General features: G+C 40.0%; 1 protein-coding gene across 5 annotated transcripts in view; it reads left to right on the top strand.

The window, feature by feature from the left end:
* PELI2 (pellino E3 ubiquitin protein ligase family member 2) overlaps positions 1–14,709 on the top strand; it is an 86,955-nt gene that overhangs the window by 55,002 nt on the left and 17,244 nt on the right. For all 5 annotated transcript variants that reach the window (XR_012622876.1, XM_074821056.1, XM_074821053.1 and 2 more), the window contains exon 3: positions 8,911–9,012. Coding sequence is in view for 4 of the 5 variants with exons in the window: in XM_074821056.1 (XP_074677157.1) it covers positions 8,911–9,012 (102 nt within the window). In the remaining variant the exon portion in view is untranslated. The remainder of the gene's footprint in view (positions 1–8,910; positions 9,013–14,709) is intronic.

The following is a 14,709-nucleotide window of genomic DNA, read 5'->3' as shown; positions in this document are numbered from 1 at the left end:
TTTTTTTAAAAAAAAAGTATGAATAAATTATTGTTGTCTACCAATATGTGAACTGCAAAATTTAGAGGAATACGCACATACTCACAGTCTGAAACAATTGTTCAAAAACCAGTTAAGGTCATATTTCAAATCGATGAAACTCAGTACAGGACAGAGATAAACACATGTCTCCTGGGTTTCCAAAGCAGGCAAAATGTGTCCTGACACAGGACCACAGCAGGCAACTCCCGAGCAGTTGCAATAGAAAGTGTAGCAGCCATGTGCAGGCAGTAATTTGCCCAGAGGAGCATTCTGGAGTTTGAGGTAAGTGATTGATGCTGTGGGTAGTTGATGCATCTGACACTGCTGCAGCTTTGTGTTACACCTCTGAGCTGTCTAGCTCCAGTCTGCTTGGGGGAGGAAATTCAGCAAGCTGACTAAAGGAGGAAGACTACAGACTTGATTTTAAAGATGGCTGGAAGATCACTTGCAGTGTAATGTTGCTGAGCACAGATGGAAGAAAACGGAAGCAGAAGAGAAAGTTGTTAACATTTAGAAAAGCTAAAAGGTGAGATTGGGAGGAAAATGATTCACAGGTTGGTTATGTAAAAAGTGTTGATTCTCCAAAAGTTTGTGACTTACAAAACAATTCCTGAGGCACTGTATCGTCTAGCCATGCCTGTTAGTATAAACTGGCACCTATTTCATGCTGGTTTTAATACTTTGAATTATTAAATGGAGCAACTTGGGTTGCTTTACCAGAGCTGGTCAGGAGTCCTAGGTATGAGCTAGGACTCAGGTCTAATAAGTGGCTGCAACAATGATGGTTTTGGCCACCTAACTTTAATCTGTACAATTTAGTCAACATCCACTATGCATTTTGAAGATGCGTTTTGAATACTCACTTCTGTCTGAGGAGTAGCCTACTCTACATTATTCCCTGGAATAACAGTGTGCAGTCAAGTGTCTGTCAGCCCTGACCTAGCTTTACAGTAACTTATCTAGAAATACTTTGAGATTATTGCCTCCTGACTTGTTGCAGTACCCATAGTAGAGAATTCTGGGAATGGCATATTTTGTTGCCTTCTCTGGAGAAAGGGTGGCATGCTCTGTATTGGCTGGTTGTCTAAAATTGCACACCAACGCAACTTCAGCAAATGGAGAAAATCGTTTAACATCTGCCTATTGAGTTGATATATGGCAAATTGCTTGAGTAGCAGTGCACAGCCTCGCATGTGCACTTGTAGCAGATGGCTTTGATGTCTGCAAAAGGCAAATGTGGTGTCCCTTCTGCCCGCTCCCCCTCAAATCTCCAAACTCAGCATGAAAGGGTACATAAGAACAAACTTGTGAATGCTTTGAAAGCCATAAAAGCTTGAAGTGTAAATAAACTAGACCATTTACTGAAATTGTGTCTGCATAGGCACTGGGCCCATGTACCATGAGTTTGGGGGCGGGGGGGGGTGTGATCTGCAGTCAGCAGACTGAAGAGGGGTGGCCTCCAAGTTCCGTGCATCAACTAGATTATGACGACTGGGATTGCAGACAGTGCCTCACATACATAGTTTTAAACTGTTTCTTTAAATGTCAGGTATCTGTTGTCCCATTGTTACATGTATGTTGTTAACTTTCCCCCAATCTGTGTGTTAGTGCTTGCATCATTTAACAAATTTAACAAAACTGTCGGAGACCAATACGGAATTAGCAATGTTTTTACAGTTAATTGGTGTTTCTCAGGAGGCAAGCATTGCTCTATTCAGTTAACTATGTACTGAAGCAAAAGAAACAGTTTGCCAGTAGGTAGTTGCACTGTCAGTATATGTATTAAAAATTTTTGTTGAATTGCTCACTAAGTGCTGTGTACAGAATTTAATTTCTTTATGGTGGCATATTCTTTTACTTTATCTGCATTTACTGACTCTTGGTCTTTTTTGACCATTTCCTAACTCTCATTTAGTTGTCAAGAGAATATTGACAGCTAAAATGTTGAGACAGAAAAGGTCTTAGCATTGGTATTCAAAAAATGTGGGCATAGATGTTGTTGCTTTCCAATGTAGACACTTGTTTATAAGGAGAGGAAGGAAGAACACTGAAGGATGGGCTTGTACGGAGCTGTGCAGGAAGCAGATGCAGACTTGTTGAACAGCTGGGCCTGTGATTCTGGTTGGTACAGTCATTTAAGCCCCTCCTGTAGGTCCGTGAAGCCTGTAAGGTTCCCATGATAATGTCTCTTATTTTCTTTGCAAAAGGCTAGAGGAAGATTGTATATAATAGCTGTATCAGTCAGTGCAAATTTTCAGTGTTACTGAAATCTCGTATTACAGAAGCAGTAATTTTGGTCAGTTACTGTTGGGTTTACGTTGAGACCGAGTAAAATTGTAAACAGTCTTTAGTTAATGTTATAGGAATTGACATTTGTTGTAATCAGCTGGGAAACTTACTAAGTAGACTCACTTTTCTGATGTGGTCAAAATATCAGTGTGTCATGATCATGAGCTTTTGGTGTGTTTTCTTATGGTAACCTAATGTCTGCTGCCTCTGGCAGTCAGTCTGTCCAGAAATCCAGTGGAAATGTGATGTGTTCTTTGCTTTAAAAGGACTCCTTCCTTGCTAACTAGAGCTTCCTTTTAAGTTGCAAGATCTTTTGTCTGAGGTCCCTGAGTGTTTCTTGTGTTCTCTTTTATAAAAGAAATTGAAGGCCGGCAGCCAAGTAAGAAAGCATTTAACTCATGAAGGCACTGCTGTCATTAATTTTAAACACGTCAGCGTGGTGTCGGTCAGCTTGACTACCAACAAAGAAAACTAAAGTGTTCCCATAAATCATTTTATTGTCCTAATTCTACCTAATTAACTAAACTAAAACTCCTATTCTGATGGAGCAGCCCTTCCTGCAAGACATCTGCCTCTTTCCTTAATGGGTTTTAGCCTTCACTTCTGCTATAGTGCAGAAGCATTGGTAACCATAATAATAAGTCCCTCCTGTGATCTTTGGGGAGCTAGCTAGGCACAAGTGAACTGTGAAGTTTAAATTTCCAAATGTAGAGGGTTTGGGTTTTTTCCTTGGAAAAACTGTCAACGGACCAGAAGAAAGCGGCAAAGTCTCCGTTTCTAGAAGTGGATTAGACCTCTTCCCTGCAAGTTTGTAAGCAGCAGCCTAAGGGCTGTGTGAGTTTTGGGATCTGCTTCTCTAGTTCATTGACACACTCCTTACCCAGAAGGTTTGACTAGTGTGAGGTTAATGTAGTCATGCCGTGAGCTCCTGACCTGTTCTTGCACTCTTGGGCTGAAGATGACTAAAGGAAATGAGCAACTTTATCAGTGTCAGTGTGCGGGAGAGCTGTCGCACACCAGAAGATGCTCCTATATAAGGAACATCTGGCTAAGTGTAGAGGTAAAGTCTGCGTAGTAGATAAACATAGAATCTCTTACTAAAACAATTAGCGTAAATTTTAGGGAAGAAAAAGACCTCCAAAACACATGCACATTGCAAGCCTTTCTTCAGATTTGATCCTTAAGCCAGAATGTTTGCTATACCCTTATGTCTGTTGTTGGTCGAAACAATGGCATGCTTATTACAGAAGACAAATTTTAAGAATATATAGTAGTTTATAACTGTGCAAAACATGGGCTTTCAGAGTTCTTAAAGGGTACCCCATAAAAAAGGAGTGCAAGGAAAATGTAGGTTTTCTTGTTGCACTTGGAGAAATCCAGCACTGGTATAGTTAACCTCTTGAAAAAGAATTCCATCTTAGGTCAAATTATTTTACAGGCTTTTTGTATGTTCTTGCAGAAGGGCTGGTCTGCTGCCACTTTGCCTCCTTATAGCTTGCTGGTCAATAAGGGCATTTCTGGAGATGTGTTTGACACTAATCTGTCATTGTGCAACAGGAAACAGTTCAAGTTTTTCAGATGTACTGACCTTTCTGCTCATTCCTAGGACAGCAGCCACCTATGCTGCCTGTGGTTGGGAGAGAGGTGGCACACAGTGCTGTGCACGCCCCTGGCTAACGCTGTATGTTTGCAAATACGATGGTGTGTGTCGCTGCCAGTCAGTTGGGCCTATGTCCAATCTGCTGAAGAGTCGGGTTTTTTAGTTTTGTGTTCCCTCCTTTTTCTGTATCTTTGCTAAAAAAGCAGGGTCCTAAGAAATACTGTTTTTTAAATGAAACCTTTGTGTATTCTTATTCCCCTTACCTGCAAGATGTGCTTATATGTGGGGTGAGGGAATTGTACTTTCTCACTTCTTGAAATGGTGGTAAAACTCAGAGCAGCTACCTTTCCAGGGGAATGAGTGGAGAGCAAAGAATTCAGGTGGGCTGGGATGTTCCAGGGGCTGGCTGAGTTGCAGTTTTGCTGCTGGGAAATCAGTCTCTGTTTGATCTTAGTTCCTCTGAGACCTGACAGATTTGTAAGCCGTAGCCTTTAGCTGCTGCTTTGATTGTGAGTGCAGAGTGCTGGAATGAGGTTTTGTTCTCAAAACTGAGAGAAGGGAGTAAGAATGAAAAGTGTGTGTAAGGAGGCAGGGGAAAAAACAAGGCCAAGTGTAATTCCAGCCAGCAGGAAGGATATAACTGCAAACTTGAGGAGCTACTAGCAAAGTTTTATAAAAAAAAATAAAAATTAAAAATTGTTTAGGTCACGTTAGTGTGGGGGCAAGATAGTGGGGCTTCTCAGATGCAGCTCTTTGCAGTCTTTGATAACAAGTGGCGGTTTTGATGACCTTAAATCACTGGAATGCAAATCTCAAGGCGGTGGGAGTGCCACGCAGTGGGGGTAGCAGCGGCATTTACTTTGAGTGATGGGGAGGAGGGGAGCCTTCCTGTTAAGGTAGAGTGGCTCGACATATAGTGAGGCTTGGAGCTGCTGCATGCTGTCCTCCAACTTGAAAGCCCTGTGGAGGTGGATGGATTACTGTGCTAACGTAGGCTCTGTGTTGTAAAGATGCTGGGGAGATGTGACCCTTCATGCCAAGTGGAATATGGCACCTCAGGTTTCCCTTGTTGCTTGCATTTGGACTTTTTAAACTCCCTCAGCCCCAGTGTGGACATAGAGTCACTAGCAGTAGAATTATTCTGGAAGAATCTCTTGCTGTTGTTATTTGTTCCCTCTATTCCTCCCCAGGGTTTTTGTCAGTCTCCACTTTGCTATCAGTTTCCTCCAAAGGGAATTACTGGAATTCAGCAGTTTGAGGCAGTTAACCGTATAAACCAAACTGTAGGCGGCTGAGTTAATGTAGCCTGTATCTCCCCACCAGCATTCCTACTGGACAAGAGGTGGCATATGCTATGGCCATGGCCGGTCTGAAGCCAGCCACATGTTTCTCATTTGTTTGGCAGGCTCAGGCTATATACATTAGCAAAGTTTTTTCAGCATTTATTTCTGTTGGGAACTAATTTAGTTTGCTTTTTTTTTCTGTGCTCAATTGATGATTTTCATTAAACTTTTAAGCACCTAAAAGATAGGAGAAAACTGCTCTCAAATTAAGTTGATGTTGGCCCCCACACTCAAAATTTTGGTGGACTCTTGAGTACAAGATTTGAAAATACACGCTATTGCTCAGGTAGATTTTGGCAGCCTTGGGGTGGAGGTGAGGAGATACAGGTAAGGTTTAGTGCCCAGTTTTTGTTCTTTCATGTTTTTAGTTCCTGCCTGGAAGGTGGAAGTGGTGGTGTCCAGCCTGAAATTCTGAAGTCATCTGCTAGAAGCTGTGATGCTGCCTGTTCCTCACAACATCAATCACCACAGCAGTGCAATTCTGTGACAACATCAGGGTTTTCTGGGGAAAGGAAATCCTACTGGCAGAAACAAGTCTAGAAATTTGAATGCTAAAAGCAGTAAAAAGGCAACGTCACTATTTTGCTTGCTACAAACCAATTTTAAGGGGGTTGGGGCAATCAATCTCCAGACTTTTTTGGGGACTTGTAGTAGTGTGGTTCTGTAGCTACTCAAGCTGTCAAAATTCTTCATGATTTTGCCTGTAGCTGCATTCCACTTACAGTACTGTTCTGTTAAGGTATTTACCTTTCACTTGTCATAGTCATTGTGAATAGTTCATAGTTGTTCTGTTTTGTGCAGTTCTTGAAATACTTTTTTTTTTAACTTGGAAGTGGCCAATTGCTTTGAAGACCAGCAATTAAAATGCCTGTAAAATGTCTTTGAATCGAAGGAACTGTTGTTGATGAGTAGACTGTGAAAGCATGCAAGTTGAAACATTTCTTATAACGTTCTTAGCTTTTTGAAAAACAATTTCACAATTCCAGGAAATGAAATGCAGCATTTCACACTGAAAATAACTGTTTAAATAGTGGAAGACAAAGAGGAAAGGAAGTAAGATGAGGAAGAAAAGTTGGGACGGGAAAGGAACACACACAGAAAAGAAAGACTATGTCCTATCCTAATATTTCAGAGGAAATACTGACCCTGGTCATACTAATGGGAATTATTAACAAGTTCTGTAGGCATAGGACATGACCTTACGAAGTAATTCTGGAAGCTCTTACATTTCCTGCTTTGGTTTTTCTATTGGACCTTAAAACTTTCAGTTTTGGTCTCACCGAAGTTTCCATTTGATCCAATATCTTGTCTGACAAGAGCATAAGCTTAGGGCACACATCCCTGCCTGGGAATTTTCTGGGTTGCTGGTGGTCAGTGCTGCACAGACGGGCTAGAGCTGAAGCCAGGACCATCATGTTAACAGTTGCTGATTGGCCTGTCCTCCCTTCTCTCCACAGCTGTAGCACAGTTTTGTGGAGATGAATGAAAATTTTTGTGTGTGAAAGCTATTGCTTTTTGAATCTGATAATATGAATATAAATTGATTATTGTTATGTTATGCTTAAAATGCAAGGTGTAACGGTCTCCTGTTCATCACTGTATTTCATTTATATTCTAGGAACACTGGAGACCTGCTCAGGGCTCGAGATCCACTTGTTAGTTGTCAAACATGTGTAGAGGAAAAGCTCTTCATACATGCCACACTTCAGACCTACAGTTCAGTGTCCTAGCAAGTCACAAAGTGTTAGTGACGTCCTTTGAATTGCATCTCGAGATGGTCTTTGTTCTTGCAACATGCTGTGTGCTAGTGTAATGGTTATTACAAAACACTATAAATTTAAACTGGGAGACCTAGAATCTGTGTACTGTTGATTACCAAATAAGTTTACCTCACATTTCACCTGTTATGACTGTTGGAACAAAATCAGGGAAACCAAATTTTATGGTTGGAGTTGGTTCTTTTTAAAAGCTTTATTGCAGAAAAAAGTACTGGAAGGGACTGGGAAAGGTCATCTTGCCTAATCCTTTGCCTCCAGGTATTAGCACCTAAGCCGAAATCTTTAGCAAGTGTTGGAGCTTCTAAGAGCTTTCAACAAGAGGCATGTTGTAAAAGTAGTCTCTAATCTGTTGCTGTAAATGCATGAGGTTTACTAAAAAAAATTCTTCCAGTATATGTTTTCAATAATTCTGTGTCAAATAATTTTGCTAACCCTTAGTAGGCTTTTAGTATGCACGTAGATGTTTTTAATATCTCCAACATTCACTAAGACTTTTAATGATTTGTTTAATAATTAATCTGTAGCTTTGGGATCATTTAGGCTTTTGTGAGACAGATGAGTGGAATATATTTAGTTGCTTAGTTTAATCATCCCTATCTGTGAATTTTGTAGGTGAAGAGCAGCATGAAGGAATGGAGCTATTGAGAAACTCTTCTAGAAAATTACCCCCCTTAGCAGAAAGCTGGAGAAAGCTTTAATTAACCTATTAATTCAATACTGAAGTGTCTGCAAAGTGTTTTCTGAGCAGTAACAGTTATTACCTTTCATAATTGTGTGCAGTTATATGGACCTTATATTTACATATATTCCCCTGTTAGCCAATAGATTTAGTTTGTCAGCTTGTTTTCCTCTGTCCTGAAGGTTTTACTAGTGCATTTACATTGTACAGCTGGTGCAATTAAGCTTTGACACCACTTAATCATTTGAAGTAAGGGTGATTCCTTAAGCTTGAGAAGCGATCATCAGTGCCACAAAGAGTTTTGTATGCTGAGTCTCAGAGGTCCTGAAAGGATCACTGGGCCCTGCCCCTCCCCATGTCTCTCTGCTGTAGCAACTATGCTCGTGTGTTTATTCATCAAGGAAAACTTTCTCACTGTTTCTTTCCGAGTTGAGACTGCTCCTGTGTTGGGGTGATGTTCTGTTTTCTGAAGTAGTTGCTGGACTAATAAAAGGGCGACCTAGAGATGTAAACCTGGGAAGTCTAAACAAGTAAGGAATTCAGTCTGAATAAGATATAGCAGAATAACAGGAGTTGTCCTCCTCTAGTCTTGTTTTAAATACTGAAATACTATTTAGTCTTTGATGCTATATCTATAGAGATCAGCTTCCCTTGACAGGTAGTAAGAAGTACCCTTTAATTAGAAAAAACAGGTTGAAAGTGCTTGCTCTTCATCACAGTTTATATAAAATTGGTGGGGTCTTTCTGATATAACTAGAAGTCTACCTAACTCTAATGATATCCCTGAAATCCTGGCACTCTTAACAGGAAATCAATTGTATTGCTCACTTGCTTTAAAAACAAACAAATAAACCAAAGAACCTTAAACACCAAGTCTTTGCTGGGGTACAAGTTCCTGTGAGGGTTAGGAACTTCATATGATTTCAGAGATAAAACTGTGTGTTTGTAGTCTAAACTATGAAAATGGTAGGTATTGGGTACTTCTGAACTAGAAATGAGCAAGTGCAGCTTGGGGTTTTCCATTAAAAACAAACCGGGGAAAAAAAAATCCTATTGTATGTGTTTACCCAGCCTTGTAATAAAATGTTACAATACACTGCTTTTCCTGATCATAGTAAAGGTGTTTATATAGTGAAATGAATTTCATTATAATATTTTTGTGGAAGCTGTGTATAATAGACATATTTTTTTATTCAACAGGCGATCAGCTGTAAAGGTCAGCACAGTATCTCTTACACATTATCCAGAAACCAGACCGTTGTAGTGGAGTATACTCATGATAAAGATACAGACATGTTTCAGGTAAGGCTCTATGCAATACATGCATTGTTTTTTAAAAGCAACATATGGAACCACAGTTTTGCATTATATTCTTCTGGGTATTCTGCGATTGGTGGAATTACCATGGTTGAACCCGGTGGCATTAATATGGTGTTGTCTGCTCTTCTCAAACCAGCACCAGCATCTGTTAATATCCTCACTACTCTTGCTGTACTCTTTTTTTTTTTTCTGCAAGGACAGTGTAGCAACTGTACAAATAGTGCTAGAACAAAATGTTTGGATTCATGAATAAGCACAAGAATACACCCCCCACCCTCCAGTTAATCAAGTAGCTAGAGTTAAAAGGAAGTGGATAGGATGGGAATGGGGAAGGAGGAAGGTAAAAGCAAAGGTAGGGAGAGCAGTGTGGGAGCTGTGCACTAAAGGAGACAAACTAGGGATAGAGTAATAAAGAAAACTGTTCCTGAAGGGTGTGCGAATGTATCAAGTAGCGTAGGGGACTGTGCTGAGTTTCTCTAAGCTGCCATCTATCCAACATGTTTTCACTCTTCCCTGATGTTTTCCTGCATCACCTAACATTCTGGTAACATAAGTTATTTTCTTGGGCAATGCTTATTTTTGTATATAACGAGAGCAGAAATTTTGTACAAACGGAGACTTCAAGCTTGGAAAAAAAAAAACATGCACAACCTTGTCTAATCTAGACTAATCAGGTCTGCCTTGTCAGGGACCTCTGTAATTAGAGCATCTTATCATAAATTGTTATCCCTCCTCATTCAGTCTTTCATATGTAGAAGGGTCAGCAGCTGGGTGATGTTGACAGAAAAGGAAATAACTCTGTCAAGATGTCTTTGCTTCATGTGGCTTCTGTGTTTTGCTGTATATAAAATTTTCCCAGTGTGACTTTAGAACGATTAGGTCCAAATAGGGATTGATTAAAAAACAGTCTTGTTCATTTGCTGCTGCATGAAGGATCATGCAGCCACAGTGAACTGAAATAGGTTTTTCTGTGTTGACTAGTAAAAGAAAAATGTAACCCATCCTTTTGGGTTACTGTGTGATACTTGTTTATCTCTGCAAGATACTTTTGTGCCTTGAGTAGCTCCAGTGAAACTTTTTCCTGTATGTAAATTTTGAAAAGCCATTTATGAAAGCTGGAATTTTCCCCTTCTTGTGTACACTAAAAAATAAATAAACAAGAGTTCCAGAACAGCTGCCTTTTTGTCATATTGTATAGCCAGCTCTTTTCTTGATGGCATAATATCCTAGTGGTGGTTACAGCTTTTACTTGGGGGTGGTACTAATGAAGAATTAGGTAGGCTGGGTGCTTAGCTGTCACTCTGATAAAACCTAGCAGCCTGAAGCGAGAAGATGCAGCATAGGCAAAGCAGTGCTCCGCAGGTTCAAGTGACCCTTGTCTAAGGCAGTAGGTTAAGGGAGCTAATTGAGGATGCTCTGGATCTAAAGACAGGGTTTGGCTCAGTGAGGAATGGGCCGGTGAAGCATAGCGTAGCCCAGCTAACAGCATATCTTCCCCTGTTCCCCTCTGAGATCCATCGATGCCCAGTAGAGGAGGAATTTGCACAGGGTAGTACCTGGAGACAGCTTGGATGGCGCTGCCTGACCTGGAGCCCTACTACTGCACTTCCACGGCTGGCACTGGAGTGCACGTCCCTTACTGCCATTTCACAAGCACAGGTCATGCTTTTTCTTTCTGGCAGCTCTCAGGTGCCTGATGAAATGTCACAAAAGGCCTGCTTTTGACCCATGTACTAATTCACCTGTGAGAACCTGCTTATGGTTCAGGCAATTATCTGCCATACATTTGTAGTTACATGACTGGTTTGGCTTGTAATAGGTCAAACTACCCCCTCTTAATAACAATAAAACTTTTTGAGCTGAATCTTGTGTTGGTATTGTCTCAGCCCTTCTGGTGCCCCCTCAAATGGCTAATGTGTCAGGGTTAAGGCTTCGTATTGTTAAAATTCCTCTTTTCAGTGCAGTCTGTTTCTTCTGTCTTGATGTGTGGACTGTCATGCTGTGACTTGATCTCAACTTCACCTCAAGCACTGTGTCTTGGTTCATGTTTCCACTCTCTGTGGCTGTCTTCTGAGGATTGCACTCCACGTGTTGGCCCAGAGGGACAGATAGCTGTGAGAATGGGAAAAGGAACAGTCTGGTGGACTGTGGCAATATTTTGTTGCTCAAGTGATGCCAGACAGCAGCTGAAGAGGTTTCCATTACTTAGATAAGCCATTAGATTTTGATTATTCTTGGTAATCTGATTGTGGGCAGTGAGAGAAAAGTGACTTGAGGACTGTTTTGTGCAGCCCTGTGGTACATGAAGGCAAATCACTTGTCTGTTGATCCAGAGAGTAAAGTCTTACTGTTGATCAAGCATCACTTGGATAGACAATCCTTGGAGTTTACTGCTTTCTTTCCAAATGTGTTTTTCTGGCTTTTGTAGAACACTGGCAAGGATGCAGAAGCTGAAAAGGGGAAGATAATGCCTGGACCACAGGATTGGCTTGAGGCCCTCCCTTGGCTGCTGATAACATGTGTTATTTCTTTTTAATCTCAATCTTTCCCTCTGTGAAATGGGATAGTAGCACTGCATGACTTCTCTAAGGTAACCATAGTAAGGAATGCAAGAAGCTTTAGAATGGCTGTTGTTAGTAACACAGTAGTCAGTGGCACCCGAAATAAGGAAAAGGGATGGCAGAGGTCTTTGTTTTCTTGGTCACAGTACCGCTTCTAACCTGTGAGGACTGAATCCATTGGGTTAGAGCTGCTTGCCTGTGAAAATAAGGGGGATTCACAATTCACAGAAAAGCTGTCACCTTTTTCCACTTTGAGTCTGTTGTCAGTCCTTTTCTTTGAAGAAAAATGTGAAAAGTGTTGGTAACTTGTGTTCTTCAGTTTTTCTAGAAACAGGAAAATGTTGAAGATTGCAAACCTGGAATAGCTTATTTTATGCTTTCCAAGCTTATAACCAAGAAGCAGCACAAGTAGATCCTTATGGGAAGTGAGGCACATATGGAAAATATGGGGAAACTATACAAGGGGCAGTAAGGAAATTCAGAAGGCATTGAAGAGCAGTGTTCAGGCTAAATACCAATTTTCTTGACATTTTCCATAACAAAATGAAAATGATGGTATTTTCTTGCATATAGCTTAGCAGCTGAGTGGTTTAAATCACCATGCACGTACTCTACCCACCCCACAGTTACACATCGTTTCTTAACCATGGCGGTTAAATGCACATTCAGTGGATGCATGGTGAAGTTTTGTATAGTAGTTGTCCTACCCCTTGTTCTTCTAGCTTTTTTCTGAAGGTAACATGAAGTTATTTACAAATTAGTGTAGTCTTTTAAGAGTTTTTGAATATATTAAAGCGCTAACCAGGAAAGTTCTTGCTTTTTGAAAGCTGGAAACAATGCAGAAATGGGTGCTCTTGTCTTCCCTGCTGACTTGTATCCTGCTCAGTCACTTGACAAACATCTGCTGGATCACTAGATCACTTTAACAAGACGGCTTCACAACCTCCTGCAGCAGGGCTTTGAAACTGGGAGGTGTTCAAGTGCTTTGGAAGGTTGTCCTGGACATTTCATATGATTCTGTTCTCTTGTCCTGCACTTGGTTTTGGGAATAGGCTTTTTTCTTTTTTTTTTTTTCCCACCCACACTGTACTTGTTGTTCTGCTGTTGGGTGTGTGTTTTCTTCCTTTTTTTCTTAATATAATTCTGTGGTGAAATTTGTGTACAAATGCTACTTTGTCTTAGTGACATACAGCTCAGATTTCTTCATGTAATAACAAACTTAACCTGTTCCATCTGGCATCTCCCAAAGTCTGTATGCTGCAGTAGCTATATGCTGCTAAAAATGGAAGATTTTTTTGAGTGTTTAGTAACCATTCTGTTGATGATGTGTCAGTTGGAGTAGAACCTGTTCCTTCATGGTTTGATTGGATGAGAATGGGTTGATTAAACCTGTTTGTACCACTGCAAGGAACCAAAATGTGTAGCAACCTGTACCCTAAATAACTGCAAGTTTATACAAGAAGCAGGTAATTCAATATGAAGCATCGATTTGTTTTTTCCTAAAGAACAGCCCTCCAGAAGATGCATGGTCCAATTCTCCCTATTATCAGAGTGAAATTCTGTTAAGTCCAGGAATCTGCAACTGTTAAATTATCTGCTGGCAGGTTGTCTGGTTTTGCCTTGTCGCGGGAGTGGGCATTTTTAATAGCATTTCTTTGATTGACAGTAGACACTAGAAAATTGATTGACTGCCTGGCTTTTACACAGCTTTTAACAATAACCTGTAGTGTAGACAACAGATGCTGTCTTATGCATCAGTTGGAAGATTTATAGTTTGTTATTGGAAATAACTTAATGAAATAATATATAATATGACACAATTAACAAGAGGAGTCCCAAAATATAGCTTAAAATTACTAGAAAGAAGAAAGTCTTCTATGCTATAGAGGAAAATGGAAGAAAAATGAGTACTAAAGTCTGTAAAGAGTAACTTTGAATAATGGAACTAGGTCTGTAGTCTGACCACAACATCAGATGAGTTAAAATTTTTGGTGGGTAAATGTTGGTAGCATCAGGTTCTTCGTTTGTTCCCAAGGGACTTTTTCAGGTGATCTCAAACCTCAAATTTTGATTTGATATACGGAGCATGAGCAAACTGCCATGTTTTGAAGACTACTTAAAATAATTTCCGGTGTTGAAATGTAGCACCATGAATGAGACTGATCCTCTAGAAGGCTTTTCAACAGAAAAAAACCAAAGGAAACCAAATATGTAAAATATTTGATGTTGTATAAACATACTTGTGACACAAATAAGATATATAATTACACTGTTGCTTAAAATGTTACATGTAGTTTCAGGGCTTTTAAAAATCACAAAAGCTTTGTGTATAGATTTTAATGCTTATATCCAAGCATATTTGGATTTCACGTTCACTGATTAGTATGATGTGAGGAAACAAACACTTGGGTGTTTTGTCATCCTTTAAGGGAAAATAAGGTAGGTTTTTCTCTAATTGCATCTAGAAGCTTTGAGATAGAGATCTGTTTGGGAGACTGCAACAGGCAGAAACTTGTTATGAACAAATTTATTTCATGTTATTGATTATCTTTTAGGAGACTTCACATACAGATAGAGAATAGTCAGAAGTTATGAATAAGCTTCCTGCTGCTGGTCCTGACTCTTAGGAGGAATTGCATTGGATGGGAAATAGAAGTCTGTTAGAAATAATTCTGTAAAAGGCAGAAGAATATAGCTTTATAAGTTTTAGCTTCAACTTGTCAAGTTATATAAATCAGAAGTGTCCCATATTAAACAGTTTCTAAGCTCTGTTTCTTGGGTATTCTAGTAGTCACTTTACTTTCTGTGGAAAAATTGAAACACATGGGTTTGATTAGGCCTTTTTCAGTATTTCCTTGGCACGTTATCTGCAGCAAGCTCATCATATTTTATACTCGAGACCTGTGATATGGAGAAAGTGACTGCACGTGTCACTTAAGACATGAATTTTGACGCGTTCAAGTTTAACACTGCAAAGTAGAACTCAAAGCAGAAGAGAAGTACGGGAGAGATCCCGGTACTGTTGCTATCAGTTCAGTTGTGACAAGGGTTAAGTATTAATATTACCACTTTCCTTGACTCTTGAATAATGTTTCTTTACAGCAGATTTAGTTGGCAG

This window comes from Strix aluco, chromosome 4 (assembly GCF_031877795.1).
Source record: "Strix aluco isolate bStrAlu1 chromosome 4, bStrAlu1.hap1, whole genome shotgun sequence".
Classification (NCBI taxonomy): Eukaryota; Metazoa; Chordata; class Aves; order Strigiformes; family Strigidae; genus Strix; species Strix aluco.
The sequence above is the reverse complement of the archived record's forward strand: the minus strand, read 5'-3'. Positions and strand labels throughout refer to the sequence as shown.